General features: G+C 41.3%; 1 protein-coding gene across 1 annotated transcript in view; it reads right to left on the bottom strand.

Annotated features, from left to right (window-relative positions):
• The window catches only part of kiaa1549la (KIAA1549-like a), a 164,065-nt gene that overhangs the window by 125,992 nt on the left and 19,388 nt on the right, over nucleotides 1–18,685 (bottom strand). The window contains exon 5 of the mRNA XM_060838554.1: nucleotides 6,945–7,113. Within this exon, the coding sequence (XP_060694537.1) occupies nucleotides 6,945–7,113 (169 nt within the window). The remainder of the gene's footprint in view (nucleotides 1–6,944; nucleotides 7,114–18,685) is intronic.

Here is an 18,685-nt window from a genome sequence, read left to right on the forward strand (position 1 = left end):
AGTTGGGAAATGGGATGAGTCTGGATAGCTCTTCTTCAGCTGTATCAGACATGATGAGCGGAATAATCTCATCCTGTGAGACAAATTCTCCTTGTGCTATCAATAAAACTTTGACCTGGATTAGAAATCTTGTCTTTACAAAGGATGCAAACTTTAACAAAAATGGTGGATAAAATCAATCACCTTTGTCTCTTCAGGTATTGCTATTTCCAAGAAGTTTTAGTCTTTATAAATATTACTTGATAAGGAAAAGTGTAAGAAAAGGAACTCCTGCAGTGTATGAAATTCCCTTTCTTGTTTCTATATTTTATTGAGACCTGTCTCTTGATTAAAATTTAAAAATATTAAACAGAGGGATAAAGTTAGCCCGGAGCAGTGTTTTGATGGAGCAAGAGGACTGTACTATTTTCTGGGTCTGTAGATTGTTAAGGCGCAAAAATGGTGTTTAGTAGAGTGATGTGCTCTTCCTGTCAGATGTGGGAGTTTAGGGGGATCTTTCATGTTACTGATGATTATGTCAGCAGGAAGTGTCTTTGATTGCAAATCCTAACGGATTGCATTGATCGGTTGGAGCAGCAGTTAGAGGCAATAAGGAATTTACAGGAGTTTGGGGGTATAGTGGACAGCAGCTATAGGAAGGGAGAAAAGCCACAGATAGAGTCACATAGATGGGTTAACTCCAGGAAAGGTAGGAGGAGTAGGTAGGTAGTGCAGGTGTCTTCTGTGGCAATCACCATTTCAACTAAGTATGCTATTTTGGAAAATGTGGGAGGTGATGGACTTTCAGGGAAATGCACCATGAACAGCCAAGTTTCTGGGATCAAGACTGGCTATAATGCAATGAGGGGTACATCAGGTTCCAAGAGCTCAATTGTGTTAGGGGACACTCTTGGCAGAAGCACAGGCAAACATTTCTGCAGCCAGCAGAGAAGCATCTGAATGATCTGGTGCCTCCCAGGTGCCAGGATCAAGGATCTCTCAGAAAGAGTGCAGAATGTTCTCAAATGGGAGAGGGATCAGCAGGAGGTCATTGTACACATTGGAATTAATGACATAGGAAGGGAAAAGGAGGAGATTCTGAAGTGAGAATATAGAGTTAGGCAGGAATTTAAAAAGGTCCTTGAGAATAGTAATATCTGGATTACTCCCGGTGCTCTGAGCTAGTGAGGGTAGGACTAGGAGGATAGAGCAAATAAATGCATGGCTAAGGAGCTGGTGTATGGGAGAAGGATACACATTTTTGGATCATTGGAATCTCTTCTGGGGTAAAAGTGACCTATATAAAGAGGATGGATAGCAGTTCAAATGGAAGGAGACTAATATATACTGGCAGGGAGATTTGCTAGAGATGCTGGGGAGAATTTAAACTAGTAAGGTGGGGGAGTGGGACCCAGGGAAATAGTGAGGAAAGAGATCAATCTGAGACTGGTACACTTGAGAACAGAAGCGAGTCCAGCAGTCAGGGACAAAGCAGAGAATAAGGTAGGACTGATAAATTAAACTGCATTTATTTCAATGCAAAGGGCCTAACAGGGCAGGCAGATGAACTCAGGGCATGGTCAGGAACATGGGACTGGGATATCATAGCAATTACAGAAACATGGCTCAGGGATGGGCAGGACTGGCAGCTTAAAGTTCCAGGATACAAATGCGATAGGAAAGATAGAAAGGGAGGCAAGAGAGGAGGGGGAGTGACGTTTTTGAAAAGGACAGCATTATTGCTGTACTTAGGGAGGATATTCCTGGAAATACATCCAGGGAGTTATTTGGGTGGAACTGAGAAATAAGAAAGGGATGATCACCTTACTGGGGTTACACTATAGACCCTAATAGAGGGAAATTGAGAAACAAACTTGTAAGGAGATCTCAGTTATCTGTAAGAATAATAGGGTGGTTATGGTCAGGGATTTAAAATTTCCAAACACAGACTGGGACTGCCATAGCGTTAAGGGTTTAGATGGAGAGGAATTTGTTAAGTGTGTGCAAGGAAATGTTCTAATTCATTATGTGGACATACTTACTAGAGAAGGTGCAAAACTTGACTTACTCTTAGGAAATAAGGCAGGGCAGGTGACTGAGGTGTCAGTGAGGAGCACTTTGGGGCTGTGCCTATAATTCTATTAGTTTTAAAATAATGATGGAAAAGGATCAACCAGATCTAAAAGCTGAAGTTGTAAATTGGAGGAAAGCCAATTTTGACGGTATTAGGCAAGAACTTTCAAAAGTTAATTGGGGGCAGATGTTCACAGGTAAATAGACGGCTGGAAAATGGGAAACTTCAAAAATGAGGTAGCGAGAGTCCAGAGACAGTATATTCTAATTGAGGTGAAAGGAAAGGCTGATAGGTATAGGGAATGCTGGATGACAAGAGAAATTGAGGGTTTAGTTAAGAGAAAGAAGGAAGCATATGTTACACGAAAGATCGAGTGAATCCTTAGAAGAGTATAAAGGCAGTAGGAGTATACTTAAGAGGGAAATCAGGAGGGCAAAAAGGGGACATGAGATAGCTTTGGCAAATACTGGTAAGGAGAAACCAAGAGGATTTTACAAATACATTAAAGACAAAAGGGTAACCAGGGAGAGAATAGGGCCCCTGAAAGATCAGCAAGGTAGCCTTTGTGTGGAGCCACAGGAGATACTAAATGGGTATTTTGTATCAGTGTTTATTGTAGAAAAGGATATGGAGAATATAGAATGTGGGGAAATAGATGGTGACATCTTGAAAAATGTCCTTATTACAGAGGAGCAAGTGCTGAATGTCCTGAAATGCATAAAGGTGGATAAATACCCAGGACCTGATCAGGTGTACCCTTGAACTCTGTGGGAAGCTAGGGAAGTGATTGCTGGACCCCTTGCTGAGATATTTGTATAGTCACAGTTGAGGTGCCGAAGACTGGAGGTTGGCGGACATAGTACCACTATTTAACAAAGATGGTAAGGACAAACCAGGGAACTACTGACCGGTGAGTCTGATGTCGGTGGTGAGCAAGTTATTGGAGGGAATCCTGAGGGACAGGATGTACATGTATTTGGAAAGGCAAGGACTGGCTAGGGATGGTCAACATGGCTTTGTGCATGGGCAATCATGTCTCACAAACTTGATTGAGTTTTTTGAAGAAGTAACAAAGAGGATTGATGAGGGCAGAGCAGTAGATGTGACCTATATGGACTTCAGTAAGATATTTGAACAAGGTTCCCCATGGGACACTGGTGAGCAAGGTTAGATCTCATGGAATACAGGAAGAACTAGCCATTTGGATACAGAACTGACTCAAAGGTAGAAGACAGACGATAGTGGTGGAGGATTGTTTTTCAGACTGGAGGCCTGTAACCAGTGGAGTGCCACAAGGTCGGTGCTAGGTCCTCTACTTTTCATCATTTATATAATGATTTGGATGTGAACATAGGAGGCATAATTAGAAAGTTTTCAGATGACATCAAAATTGGAGGTGTAGTGGACAGTAAAGAATGTTACCTCAGATTACAACGGGATTTTGATCAGATGGGCCAATATGCTGAGGAATGGCAGATGGAGTTTAATTTAGATAAATGTGAGGAGCTGCATTTTGGAAAGGCAAATCAGGGCAGGACTTATACACGCCTAGCCAGGGGACGAAACGTTTGCAACAGAAACTTCCAGCTCGGCAAACAGAACCACAACAACGAGCACCCGAGCTACAAATCTTCGCACAAACCTTGAACTTATACACTTAATGGATAAGGCCCTGGGGAGCATGTTGAACAAAGAAACCTTGCAGAGCAGGTACATAGTTCCTTGAAAGTAGTGTTGTAAGTAGATAGGATAGTGAAGGTGGCATTTTTGGTCAGAGTATTGAGTACAGGAGTTCGGAGGTCATGTTGGGCTGTACAGCACATTGGTTAGGCCACTGTTGGAATACTGCATGCAATTCTGGTCTCCTTCCTATTGGGAAGATGTTGTGAAACTTGAAAGGGTTCAGGAAAGATTTACAAGGATGTTGCCAGGGTTGGAGGATTTGAGCTGTCGGGAGAGGCCGAATAGACTGGGGCTGTTTTCCCTGGAGCATCGGACGTTGAGGGGTGACCTTATAAATGTTTATAAAATTATGAGGGGCATGGATAGGAGAAATAGACAAGGTTGTTTCCCTGGGGTGAGGAGTCCAGACTAGACAGCATAGGTTTAGGGTGAGAGAGGAAAGATATAAAAGGGACCTAACATGCAACTTTTTCACACAGAGGGTCATTAGAGCATTTAAAAGGCATCTGGATGGGTATATGAATAGGAAGGGTTTCGAAGGAAATGGGCCAAGTAATGGCAACAGGGACTATATTAGGTTAGGATATCTGGTTGGCATGGACGAGTTGGACCGAAAGGTCTGTTTCCGTGCTGTACATCTCTATGTCTTTAATACTCTAAATATCAACTTAATAACTATGATGAACTATCACTTTATCTCTTAAGCTTCTTCTTATATTATCAGTTTTGTATTCAACAATTCACATGGGTTCCAACATTGCAACACTATCAGATATTTCTAGTACTGATTTGTACTTAAATTACACTTAAATACATTCAAACAAATTAATAACGAAACTGGATTGGAAAACGTAACTTAGGTGTATTTGTTGCGAATGAATTAACTTCATGTTTTGGGTAAAGTGTTAGAGAAAGAAAGAGGAAGAGTGAAATAATTATAGAAACATAATCTATCATTCAGTCCCTGGAGCTGCCTCTGCTATTCAATTAAACCAGTTCTATATTCAACTCCATTCATTCATCTCAACCCCATATCCCTTGATAACTTTCTCCAATGAAAATCCATTGATACAGCAGCAAATTATAATGATGCTAGAAATCTGAAAATTGAAGGGAAAGTGCTAGAAATACACAACAGACCTGGCAGAATTGGTGGAGATGGTAACAGAGATGGCCTTTCAGATTGATGATCTTTCATCAGAATTGTGAACTATTGGAGATGTATTAGGTTTAAGCAAATGAAGATGTGGAGGATAGGTTAAGGAACAAACAGCAAGAGAGATTAATTGAACGGGTCAATGTTACAAGCCAAAGTGAACACTAATGAGACAGCTGTCCTTTCGATCCTGAGGAATTGCAGCCGTTTGGGGTGACTGTGTGCCAGATTTCTATAGCTCTTCATTTGAAAATGAGCCCTGGATTTCCTCTGAAATGAACTGGTTCCAGTTTTGTCTATTTAGTCCCTATTCCCCTACCAGATGGGATGGTTTCTCCATGCCTGCCCCATCAAACTCTTCCAACATTTGAAATAGCTTGATTATCACTCCGCGACTTACTAAACTCTTATCTGATTTCCCATTGACTTCAAGCACACACTTACTTCAGCAAATCAACTGAACTTTATTACAAGTGTTACTAGAAACCCCTTCTCGCTACAGTCAAGAGCTCACTGGATTGTATTATTGGGCCTGTTTGACAAAACCCATTGCACAAATGATAAGGAAGCAGTAGAAAACAAAACAACTTACATTAATCACAAACATTAAGTTAAAAGTCTGTTACTACTTCTTCGTGTAGTGTACAACGTCCCTGCTTCTAAGCCAGAAACTTCAGATTTGAGAACCATACCAGAAATGAATGGCCAAGGAAGGAACGTTCATAGTACAGACAAACAGGTTGGGTTATCATGCAATGAGACACATGTCAATACAGGCTGTAAATGCAGGAGAGATTCTTAGTCTTTGAATACTTTATAAGGCAGGGACTGGTACCAGTTTTGATGTAAAAATGGGTGAAAGGTTGTCAGGGGAGGCAGGAATGTGAAGTCATCAGCTTAGCCACGATATTATGGCATGACAGAGCAGGGTACAAATGGTCTGATCCTGATCCTGCCCCTAACCTGTATGTTCCTAAGTATTCTGGGACATCCTGGGCTTTGTATAAAATACTACTGTGATGATGCTGCCCTTTTAACAAAGTTATTCTGTGCCTTTTTTTTCCCTGAGATGGGTCATTAAGGCAGAGGTTGGAATATATGGAAATATCCACTGGAAAAGACCTTTAAGTTTTATTTTTAAAACACTTGCACAATGAAAGTGGAGTGGCCGGTTCTTCCAGGTCAGGGTTTTTTTCTAGTTTTGGGTTAGTTTTTAACTGGGAACCCAAAGAATCAGCTCCTCGCCGATCCCCTCTCTCACTCTGATATCTCTCTCTCTCCTCTGAGAACCTATGTTTGAATTTACCTTTTTTACAAGGGGTGTTCTATGGGATGTTGCAGCCAGTCTTAAAGTTCTTTGTTAAGTTGCATTTTCGTGTCAGCTGGGTTTCAAAGCTATCTTATTCTAATTTTGGTTTTCTTTTGCTCATGTGCAAATAAATTATGTTTTGTTTAAAACCAAGTGGTTTGACCAACTGCATCACTCCTGGAATATCCACTTTACACCTGCTTAAAACAACTAGAAAGTTTATGGTCTGGGCTATCTTCTTGAAATGTTTTGAGGGGATCTGGCCTGGTCCATAACACTACACAAACGCAAGGACTCAGTCTACACTTCCTCTGCCTTGGGAAAGCAGCCAATGTAATCGAAGACCCCTCCCATCCTTGTTATACTCTCATCCACCAGGCAGAAAGTTGAAAAGTTGGAAAATAAGACTTACGAACAGGCCCTCTCTGAGAGGTGAGCTTTCTCCGCACCTTCTCTGTAGCTATAATCATTTATTTTGCACTTTGTTCTATTACTCTGATGTACTTATGAAAGGCATGATTTGGCTGATTAGCCCGCAAAACAAGAATTTTCACCACATCTCAGTACGTGTAACAATATTAAATCAAATCACTCCTCATCCCTCCATGTTATTTATCATCCTCGACTCCCCACTACACCTCTCTCCCAGAAGGATCAATCAGCTGCTCTTCTTTCTTATCATCCTGTGTTCTACACTGTATTTCAAATACAGAGCAAAATGAGACGTGATAGAGACTACTTACGTTCAGCGAGGATCAGAGGTGGGTAAGCCAGGTAGTATCCAAGCTCAGCAGCTGTCAACTGATGCAAAAGACTGCTGGATGTTGTGCCATTGAGAAGCGTGCTTTCATTTCTCACTGCATACACCATTGTGACAGCTGTAGAGCCATCAGCAACAGACGTGTTCAAAATCTAAAGGGAAAACAACATGCATGTAGCATTGAGATGCTTCATCTCCTCCAAAATATAAAGTTCCTGCTTGCACTTATACTTTAACAATATTTAACCTTTAATGCGCATCTTTGAAATAACACACATCCTTCAAGCCAAACCCTTTAAAACAACAGCAATACATAAATAAAAACAAACTTTTGAAACAACACAATCCTCTTTGCAACCATTCTGCATTCATTTTACCAAAGTCCTTTAAATGATATAACCCTTTTAAAAATGTTTATCTTTAAACAGCACAAACCCTTGAACAAAACAAACACTTTCAGTTCATAACCTGGATATGGTATAAATCCCCTAAATGAAAAATAATTGTGATGCTATAATTGTCCTTAATAGTACAGCCCCATTAAAATGGCATGAACTATTTAAGTAATAAACCATTTAAATGATACCTACACTTTAAAAAATCCTTGAAGCAAGACATGCCTTTCATGAAGCAAGCTTTCTAACTGTCTGCTTCCTTTGAAAACAAATTACCCTTTAATCTAGATTTATCCTTTACAACTGGTTAAAATATGCACAAATTGCATGATTTACAATGTGCAATCTACAGACTGCAAAAAATATACAAGAAAGATGCAGCTGAAAATATTAAATGAAACATGAATGTGATAAAAGAAACTCAGATACCCCAACAATCCAGAATGCCAAATATAACAGGAGTTCACTAAAAATCTGCTGGCCTCTGGAAAGGGCTTTGCAATGCCTTGCTTGTCTCTTATGGGTTAATGGGTCACTCGAAGACCTGGATAAGCTCAGAAATTAGATCTAATTTTATTCATTAAAATTCTAACAAAGCTCTATCTTTACAAAACTGAAGGATCCATTAATTTATAAGGGACATTAAATTATAAAATTTCAAATTAGAAAGGATAAGCAAGAACATTTGTCCTGGCTTGTACATTTTAATCTTGGCATGCTGATACAGAATTCGCACAACGATATGGCACAGAAAGACGCCATTTAGACACGGTGTCTCATTGAAAGAGTTGTTCGATTAATTCCACTCCTCCATTGTCTCCCTATTGACCTTCAAGCTTTCCCCCTTCAATTATATTTCCAATTTGAAAGTTAAAATTGAATCTTGCAGGATATTTTCAGGCAGGCTCGAAGGGCAGAATGGCCTACTCCTGCACCTATTGTCTATTGACATCATAAAAACTTGGTGCATGAAAAACATATTTGTACCTTCCCCACCTCTGGCCCTACTGCCACTGAAAACAATTTCTCCTTATTTACACTAACAGAGCCCCTTAAGATAATGCCTCCAAAATCCCCTTTTAATCTTCACAATTAAGATAGGAAAATGGGTGAACAATAAAACCTACTGAAAACTGGATTTCCATTTGCTGACAAGAGCAGGCTTGGGTGTGGATGCAATTTAAAAATGGGTACCCGAGTTGTCTCTGGATTTCAGTGCTTCCAGCATGCGCTGCGATTTTCAAATGCAGGGTGGGAAGAGTAATGTGTGCCTCCAAATACTGCTTTATTGAGTTCTCTGATGCTTCTAAACAAGCCTTTGAGGTTGAGGACACGACTCTTAAAGGTGAGCCTAGTGAATGTTACCAGCTGCATTGGGTTCATTGTGTCAAGAACTAATAGTTCATTTTAAATGGATGAAATATATCACTTCATGTTGTATCTCCAGCAAGGTCTAGCACCATACCTTTACCTAAAACTATTAACCTTGCAAGAAGCTGCTCTATTTGCCACCACTAAATGGGGAGGCAATGGCCTAGTGGTCTTCCTAGACTATTAATCCAGAAACTCACCCAACGTTCTGGGGACCTGGGCTCAAATCATGCCATAGCAGATGGTGGAATGTGATTTCATGAAAATCTGAAATCAAGAGTGTAACGACAACCATGAAACCAATGTCAGGAAAATTCTGGTTCGCTAATGTCCTTTAGGGAAGGATATCTGTCATCCTTACCTGATCTGGCCCACACATAATGCTACACCCACTCACAGAAATATGGTTGACTCTTAACTACCCTCTGGGCAATAAATGCTGGCATAATCAGAGATGCCTATAAGTGATTTTCCTAGGATGCTGCCTGACCTGCTGTGCTTTTCCAACACCACTCCAATCTTGTCTCTGACCTCCAGCATCAGCAGTCTTCACTTTTGCCAATGAGTGAATTAACCATGGTTATCATCTGCTTTTGCTGCTGGCATTAGATTGGCAGCTCCCATCTCTTGTTGACATTCAGCACCATCAATTAGGTGTCAAGCTCACCTCCTGCAAAATTAGGCCATTAACATTTCAAAGTAACGTTGCATTAGTTGGGATCTGGAACTCATCAGGGCTTTGGGCTCCTGAGCTGATACAAAAATCAGACCTGAGCTGAAATTAGAATAACAAATCCAGTGTCACTTACAACCAGTGAAGCACAAAATGCTGCAGAATTGAATAAGACAGATTTGAATGGGTGAATCAGCAAACGATGTGATTAGGAGATCATTCCAGTGGGACCCATCGGATCTTGTATTAGTAAGTATAAAATGTTAGTCAATGACGGATTTAATATGTAGCTGGAAGATAAACTATTTTTCTAATCAACCAGTTCGGAGATGTTATTACACACCTCTAGAGCAGGTGGGACTTGAACCCGGGCCTCCCAATCCAGGGATAGGGACACTACCGCTGTGTCATTAAAGGTCCTAGCAAAAAGGTTTTTTGTTTAAATTGCCATTTTTTTATTTTAAAAAATGGACCTATTCAGAAATGTTATCACACATCCTTGCATTATGTGGTCCAAGACGCCAGGCCTCCTGGTACAGAGATAGGGACAATGCAGTTGCACCACAGATGGAAGATAAAATTTTACAAAATAATAGCACTCACCTGAGCAGGCAAAAATAGTAAATTAGTAACAGGAAAATTACAAATCACCAGATATAAAAATGAATAGATCGATGGAGAATTGATTACATGTATACAGGAGGCCACTCTAAATATCCACTGTTGTCATGGTGATTTCAATCATTCAGAAAATTAAATGGATAGGGAAGAGACCTCAAAGGCAGAAGAGACCAAATATGAACTTAGTACAGTAATCACAAACTGCTTTACATTGTAAAATGTGAATCGGAGCATCAAACCTGACATTTTATTCGGAATAGGGCTATTATAATGAAGCCACAAAAACAAGTCAAGAGTAACCAACCAGTTGTAATTTTGTTCAGTGACATTATGGTTGCAAAGAGTGTTAATGTCCCAAATACAGAATTTTACACTGAACATTTCAAACATTATGACTGCAAACTGTAGCTTCCCTCCAGACAAAGTATGATGGTGTGATGGTTATCTAATTGAGCACTAATCAAAAGTCTGGACTCAAAAGTAAAGAACTTGCAGATTAAATCGTCAGTGAGTAATTTGAGAAATAGAATCCAATCTGAAAATTTTCATAATAAATCTGATATGAATGACCAGAAATTGTTCTCACAAATGTCCTTTCGGAATCAGGAACCCTGTCTTCTTTACCCAATCAGACCCCGTATAAATGTGTCTCTAGTCCCACAACCACATTGTTGATAGAAATGGCCTGACAATGCCATTCAGCTGGATCAAGATTCAATGAATGGAAGCTTTGGAGAAAGCGGAGAGAAGAACAGAAGGAACCTGTCATTAGTCCGAGAGAAGATCAAAGCAGGAATAATGGTGGGAAAGGAAGGACGTGGAGGAGATAGTGAAGGGTTCATGGGCAAACTCGTATACAAGGTAAATGAAAAAGGAAGGAACTGTGTTGGGACATTGGAGTTCAAATCAGCCAGTAGGAGATCCAGCAAGTCACCTGCGCTGCTTCTTCCATCAGAGGACTCACAGGATCACTGACCAACCAGGCTATGGAGACAGTGTTTGGTTCAGTTTAGGGCCAGCAGTGGTGGCAACGAGGCAGACTGGTGGAGATAGTCAGCTCAGAGAACAATATTTGGGCAGGGGAGGAGAGGTTCAGGTCCTGGGATGGTGTGCCAAATCAGGGTGTGGCAGGGGAGGTAGGGCTGTTGGAGAGGGATCAGTATGGGAAAAGTCAGGTCCCAGGAGTATAGTAGATTTGAAGAATGCTGTGGTTAGGAGTATATATGAGGTAAGGATAGGACCAGTTTAATGTACATTTTTAACAGTCTAACTTTTCAGAGCAATTATTTTGTTTAATTTCATGAGAAATATCTGAATGGAGATTTTCAGGATGTTCCAGACATTGGGGAAATTGCCAAGTTTAGATTAGACTAGATTCCCTACAGTATGGAAACAGGCCCTTTGGCCCAACAAGTCCATACTGACCCTTCGTAAGAGTAACCCACCTATTCTCCATATTCCCCCCCTATGGGCAATTTAGTTTGACCAACTCACCTAACATACACATCTTTGGATTGTAGGAGGAAACCAGAGCACCCGGAGGGAACCCACACAGACACGGGGAGAATGTGCAAACTCCACACAGACAGGCAGGAATTGAACCTGGGTCCCTGGCGCTGTGAGGCAGCAGTGCTAACCACTGAGCCACCGTGCCACACCAAGTTCCTTGGACAATTCCTTCGGTATGTGCTATAATGGTGATTTGGCAGGGTCCCCAAACACAATCCTATCCACACTGGAATAACAACTGTCTGATCAGTCAAAAATCTGCCCCAACGTGTTTTAATAAACCAGGATAATTTCATAATAATAAATAACCTATAAGAAAACTCACAGCAAAATCTCGCTGCTGGAATCAATTAATCAGGACAATGACTCTAGGGTAAGAAAATGCATTGAGTAAATAGGAACAGATATATTCTATCCTTGAAAATACTTTGTGACTTAAGAGGTAAATTGTTGTTGCCCATGTTCCCATATGCTTGATACCCTTAACTTTCCAGGAGCTAGAATGTCTGAAATGTAAGAATAGGTCAAAGACACATTGTGGGAGGTAGGATGTTTGAATAAGAGGATCATTCTGGATTTGAACTATTCTCCATCCTTCAACAACCTCCACTGCAGCATCTATTCCTCACCTCCCTGTTATTGAGATATTTAATGAGCCTTGCATTCTGGCTCATATGTTGCAGTCATTGCCCAGCCACATTACGAAGCACAGGTCACTTGCATGAAAGAAAGAAAGACTTAATGTTACATCATGCCATTCACAGGACGTCAGGACATCTCAAAGTAATTTGTAGCTAATTAAGTACTTTAGATGTGCAGTCATTATTGTAAGGGAGGATATGCAGCAGCCAATTTTTGAATGGCAAAATCCCACAAACAGAAGGGTGCTAAATAAATAGGTAATCTAATTGAAGGATAAATGTGGGATCAGACTATGGGAACAATCCAAAGAGCTCCATGTCACATCAATATTAAGAGCTGAGGCCAAGGGTACTTTAATACATCATCAGTCTCTATTGCTTTAATGGTCATAAAAATTCACCGATCATACATGAGTCCTAGACATTCATGAAACAAATTTTGAGACAACGAGGCTAGTTTTGCTTCAACCTCCTATGCTTCTAAGTGTGATGATACAATGGGCTTTAAGAGGTATATTTGTCCTGGTTACTTTTTTTTATGAAGGATAGTTGAGACAGGGGCACCGAGCTGCTCAAAGCCAATAAACTACACAGCTTGTGAGGCCTTGGGCTTTTATGTTAAAACAATAGAAGCAGCCTGAATGGGTGGGGTCAAGCGCCCACAGAACCAGGATTTTAGTTTTAGCTTTAAGCAGTTGCTGGACTCTTGAAGCTGGATGTGGAAGGACTCATTCCTCTCTCTGTTACAGCTGAAAACTGGGGTTTTCCTCAGGCTGTTATAATTGCATGTGAGATAACTTTACTGAATTTGCCTTTGCCAAAGGTGTGTTTTAATGGGATGTTACTAAATTGGAAAAGTTAGTTAGTAGTAGTTAACATATACATTATTTTGTTAAGCATTTTGATAAGAGTTACAGTTAAGCCAACTCTTATTATTGTCTGTATTTTAACTAGTGTGTAAAAATAAAGTGTGTTTTCTTAAAGTTGAGTAGTATGCAATGCCTTACACTTACGTTAGAATATAGAACATAGAAAAATACAGCGCAGTACAGGCCGTTCGGCCCTCAATGTTGCGCCGACCAAAGTCTACCTAACCTACACTAGCCCAATAACCTCTATATGCTTATCCAATGCCCGCTTAAATGACCATAAAGAGGGAGAGTTCACCACTGCTACTGGCAGGGCATTCCATGAACTCACAACCCACTGAGTAAAGAATCTGCCCCTAACATCTGTCCTATACCTACCACCCCTTAATTTAAAGCTGTGTCCCCTAGTAACAGCTGACTCCATTAACAGAAAAAGGTTCTCAGTGTCTACCCTATCTAAACCCCTAATCATCTTGTACACCTCTATCAAATCTCCCCTAAACTTTCTTTTCTCCAATGAGAACAGCCCCAAGTGCCTCAGCCTTTCCTCATACGATCTTCCTACCATCCCAGGCAACATCCTGGTAAACCTCCTCTGCACTCGTTCCAATGCCTCCACATCCTTCCTATAGTATGGCGACCAAAACTGCACACAATACTCCAGATGAGGCCGCACCAGAGTCTTATACAACAGCAACATGACCTCAGGACTCCGGAACTCAATTCCTCTACAAATAAAGCCCAGTACACCATATGCCTTCTTCACAGCTCTATTTACCTGGGTGGCAACTTTCAGAGATCTGTGTACATGGACACCAAGATCCCTCTGCTCATCCACACTACCAAGTAGCCTACCATTAGCCCAGTAATCCATCTTCTTGTTACTCCTACCAAAGTGAATGACTTCACACTTAGCTACATTGAACTCCATTTGCCACCTTTCTGCCCAGCTCTGCAACTTATCTATATCCCGCTGTAACCTGCCACATCCTTCTTCGCTGTCCACAACTCCACCGACTTTCGTGTCATCTGCAAACTTGCTCACCCAGCTTTCAAGCCCCTCCTCTAGATCATTTATAAAGATGACAAACAGCAATGGTCCCAAAACAGATCCTTGTGGAACACCGCTAGTAACTGCACTCCAAGATGAACCTATTCCATCAACTACTACCCTCTGTCTCCTTCCAGCCAGCCAATTCCTAATCCAAACCTCTAATGCACCCTCAATGCCATACCTCCGTAGTTTTTGCATTAGCCTACCATGGGGTACTTTATCGAACGCCTTGCTAAAATCCATATACACCTCATCTACTGCTTTACCCTCGTCCACCTCCTTAGTCACCTTCTCAAAGAACTCAATAAGGTTTGTGAGGCACGACCTGCCCTTCACAAAACCATGCTGACTATCCTGATCACGTTATTCCTTTCCAGATGTTCATAACTCCTATCCCTTACAATTCTCTTTAAGACTTTGCCCACAACAGAAGTGAGACTCACTGGCCTATAGTTACTAGGGCTATCCCTACTCCCTTTCTTGAACAAGGGGACCACATTCGCTATCCTCCAGTCTTCTGGCACTATTCCCGTAGACAATGACGACATAAAAATCAAGGCCAATGGCTCTGCTTTCTCCTCCCTAGCTTCCCAGAGGATCCTAGGATAAATGCCATCAGGCCCAGGGGACTTATTTATTTTCATCCTTTCCAGTATTCCCCAGACCTCTTCCCTACATACCTCAAGGCCATCCATTCTAATCACTTGAGACTCAATATCCACATCAGCAATAGCGTCCTGTTCCTGAGTGAATACTGACGAAAAGTATTGATTTAGTGTCTCTCCAATCTCCTCCGCCTCCACGCACAACTTCCCACTACTATCCTTGACTGGACCGATACCTACCCTAGTCATCCTTTTATTCCTGACATACCTATAGAAAGCCTTTGGGTTTTCCCTAATCCTACCAACTAAGGACTTTTCACGTCCCCTTCTCGCTGCTCTGAGCTCTCTCTTTAGATCCTTCCTGGCTACCTTATAACTCTCAATCGCCCCAACTGAACCTTCACGCTTCATCTTTACATAGGCCGCCCTCTTCCCTTTCACAAGGGATTCCAATTCCTTATTAAACCACGGCTCCCTCACAAGACCCTCTACTCCCTGCCTGACTGGTACATACTTATCAAGGACACCCAATAGCAGTTCCTTGAACAATCTCCACATATCATTTGTGTTCTTCCCTTGAAGCCTATTTTTCCAATCCACGCATCCTAAGTCATGCCTCACCGCATCATAATTTCCCTGCCCCCAGCTATAACTCTTGCCCTGCAGTGCACACTTATCCCTCTCCATCACTAAAGTAAAAGTCACCGAGTTGTGGTCACTGTCCCCGAAGTGCTCACCTACCTCCAAGTCTAACACCTGGCCTGGTTCATTACCTAGAACCAAATCCAGTATAGCCTCACCTCTTGTTGGCCTGTCTACATATTGTGTCAGGAAACCCTCCTGCACACATTGGACAAACACCGACCCATCTAACGAACTCGAGCTATAGCTTTCCCAGTCAATATCTGGGAAGTTAAAGTCCCCCATAACAACCACCCTGCTACTTTCACTCTTCTCCTGAATCATCCTCGCAATACTTTCCTCTACTTCTCTCGGACTTTTGGGAGGCCTGTAGAAAACTCCTAACAGGGTGACCTCACCTTTCCTATTTCTAACCTCGGCCCAAACTACCTCACATGGCAAGTCTTCCTCCATCGTCCTTTCCACCGCTGTAATACTATCCTTGACAAGCAATGCCACACCACCCCCTCTTTTACCCCCATCTCTGACCCTGCTAAAACATTTAAACCCTGGAACCTGCAACAGCCATTCCTGCCCCTGTTCTACCCACGTCTCTGTAATGGCCACAACATCGAATCCCAGGTACCAACCCACGCTGCAAGTTCAAATCTTTCTTACCTTTAAAGTAAGAAAGATTTAGGGCCAAGGCTATCTTCTTAATATGTTTTGAGGGGGTTTGGTAGGGTCCATAACATAAGGATCATCTATGTTAGCCAAACTCACTTTGGTTGATCCTTTTATTGACGATCAGATAGGATCGAACTGAAATGTTGCAGCCTACAGGTTATGTCCTGATTGGTAAACCCACACACTGCGAGATTTCAATACAAGTTAGGAATGAGCTTATTGTACAGGACACCTTATTTTGCTCAATAATACATGCCATGTAGCACAAAAAAGGCCAATTGTCATCTCCAGAATGGCTTGCTGATGGATTTCTCTCAGCAACATTCAAGTCTTTATACTCTGCATATACATAAAATTTAAGAAAAGCAGGAGATGAATTTTAAAATGTTCCCAGTCATCCATTGAATTCAATTTTCATGTCTTTGTGGTCTTTAAAAAAACTGATTAAACACTTTCAATTGTTAACATGACTCATGTACCCCATTGTTGCTGCAGCTTGTTTTGTGGGAGGGCAGCTATTCAAGTCAATGCTTAAGTACAAAATAATGGCACAATTCTGGGTTTCAGAGAATGTAAGTGACACTGAGTAAGAGCAAGATAAGAGCAATCGCAGCTAGAAAATTGGTCACAATTAGGAAGATGACATCAGGTAGCAGAGGCTTGAGGGACTTTGCTGAGACAAATGATAAATGGATGCTTGCTTATTCTGTAGGCAAATCTGCAACCTATATGACGTATAATCTGCTGCAGAGTGTAAAAAAGAGACAGAAGAAGGGAACAGAAAAGGGGAAGAGCAAGTGGAAAGAGAGAAAAGAGAGAGGGAGACTGCAGTGGTTCAAGATAGCAGCTCATCACCACGTTCTCGAGGGCAATTAGGGACAAGCAATAAATGCTAGTCAGCCAGTAATGCCTATATCCTACGAGAGAATTTAAAAAAAGACAGAGAAAAATGAGAGGAGACATTGAAAGAATGAGAGAGAGAGAGAGAGAGAGAGAGAGAGAGAGAGAGAGAGAGGACTAGACAAAGATAATGAAACAGTGAAAGGCACAGAGAAAGAAATAAAGAATGAATCAGAGAGGGACAAAGAGTGAGAACATAAGAACAGAAAGAGAGCAGAGAGAGATGGACAGAGAAACAAAGACACACAGAATAATAAAAAGACAGAAATCAAGAGAGACAACGATGTAGAAAGAGTGAGAGAGTGAGAGATACCTAAAAGGAACATTAAAGGAACAGAGAAAACGATGAAGAAAAAAAGAGAAAGACAGAAACATATGTGCAGTTAAAGAGATGGCCAGTGATGCAGACAGCAGAGGGACAAAACTTAAATCAGAGGGCAGAGACAGGTAGACATGGAGAGAGACATAAATAAAGATAGGCAGAGAAACAAAGTAAGTTAGAGATGAGGACCGTCATTGAGATTGAGAGATGGGAAAAGGGGAAAAAGAAAGCAAAGAGGAAGAGAAGCAGAGCCCGACAGAAATCAACACATAGAGGGTGTCTATAATTATGGGAAGTTTGAATCGACTCTGCAAGAAGTCCTTTAAAACAAATCATGGTTCGTAATACATCCACACACGGAACACAGACAATGAGGCTCAGAAGATGCATTCTGTGCATCATGACTAGTTTACTGTACAGGAAGTCCCCGAGTTGTAAACCTGTTTTTAAATCTGTTCATACGTTGAATTTGTACGTAAGTCAGAACAGTTACGTACGGTTCACATCGAGAGACAATTAGTCAAATGTTTGTCTTAGTATATAGTATATATTTTAACTAAAACAGATAGAAAAGAAAGGATAATGATTACTCTCAATCTAATTGATGTCTTGCATATCAGAAGGGGCCTTAATTAATAATTAAGATGACTTTATTAATTGGATGATGGCCCTGGTGTTGGAGAGGATGGGCCTGCTGCTGGAGAGTTAGGGTCTGATTCTGCTGCTGGAGAGTTAGGGTCTAGTTCTGCTGTTGGAGAATGGGGGTTTACTTCTGAAGTCAATTTCTTAAAATAAACATCAAAAGGTGGCTTGAGAGAGCTTTTCTCTTTTTCATTGTAAATGACCTTGTAGTAGCTGAGGCCATCGGTAACTATCCAGCAAACTTTGGTGAACCTCTCTGCATTAGGATCTTGCTCCTCTAACTTTGCCATCCCTGTTTCGTGCATCGAGCAAAGTAGTTTGCCAGTTCGTTAGTATGAAAAATTGTACATAACTCGATATTTTAAAATAATATGCTTTACGGACATCGGTTCGCAAGTACGGGTGTTTGTAACCTGGGGAAAGCCTGTACAATTATCAAGTGAGATACTAGGTAACTAGGTAGCGCACTCAATAATTACAATCCTGGGGCGATATAATTTTAACACCGGACTATATAACATAAATCACCATATTTCACATCTCTGAAACAAAATGCCACAAGTACTTGACTTAAATGTTCAAGGTTTGCGTAAAGATTTGTAGCTCGAGTGCCCGTTGTCGTGGTTGTGGGTATGTTTGCCAAGCTGGGAAGTTGAGTTGCAGACTAGGTGATATCTTCAGTGCTTTGGAGCCTCCTGTGAAGCGCTGCTGTACCATGACTTCTGGATTTTATTTGGTTCTGTTTCTGCTACTCCCGGTTGTTCGTTGTACTGGTCAATCTATTGGGTCCAGGTCAATGTGTTTGTTGATAGAG

The sequence above is a fragment of the Hemiscyllium ocellatum genome, chromosome 18, assembly GCF_020745735.1.
Source record: "Hemiscyllium ocellatum isolate sHemOce1 chromosome 18, sHemOce1.pat.X.cur, whole genome shotgun sequence".
Lineage (NCBI taxonomy): Eukaryota > Metazoa > Chordata > Chondrichthyes > Orectolobiformes > Hemiscylliidae > Hemiscyllium > Hemiscyllium ocellatum.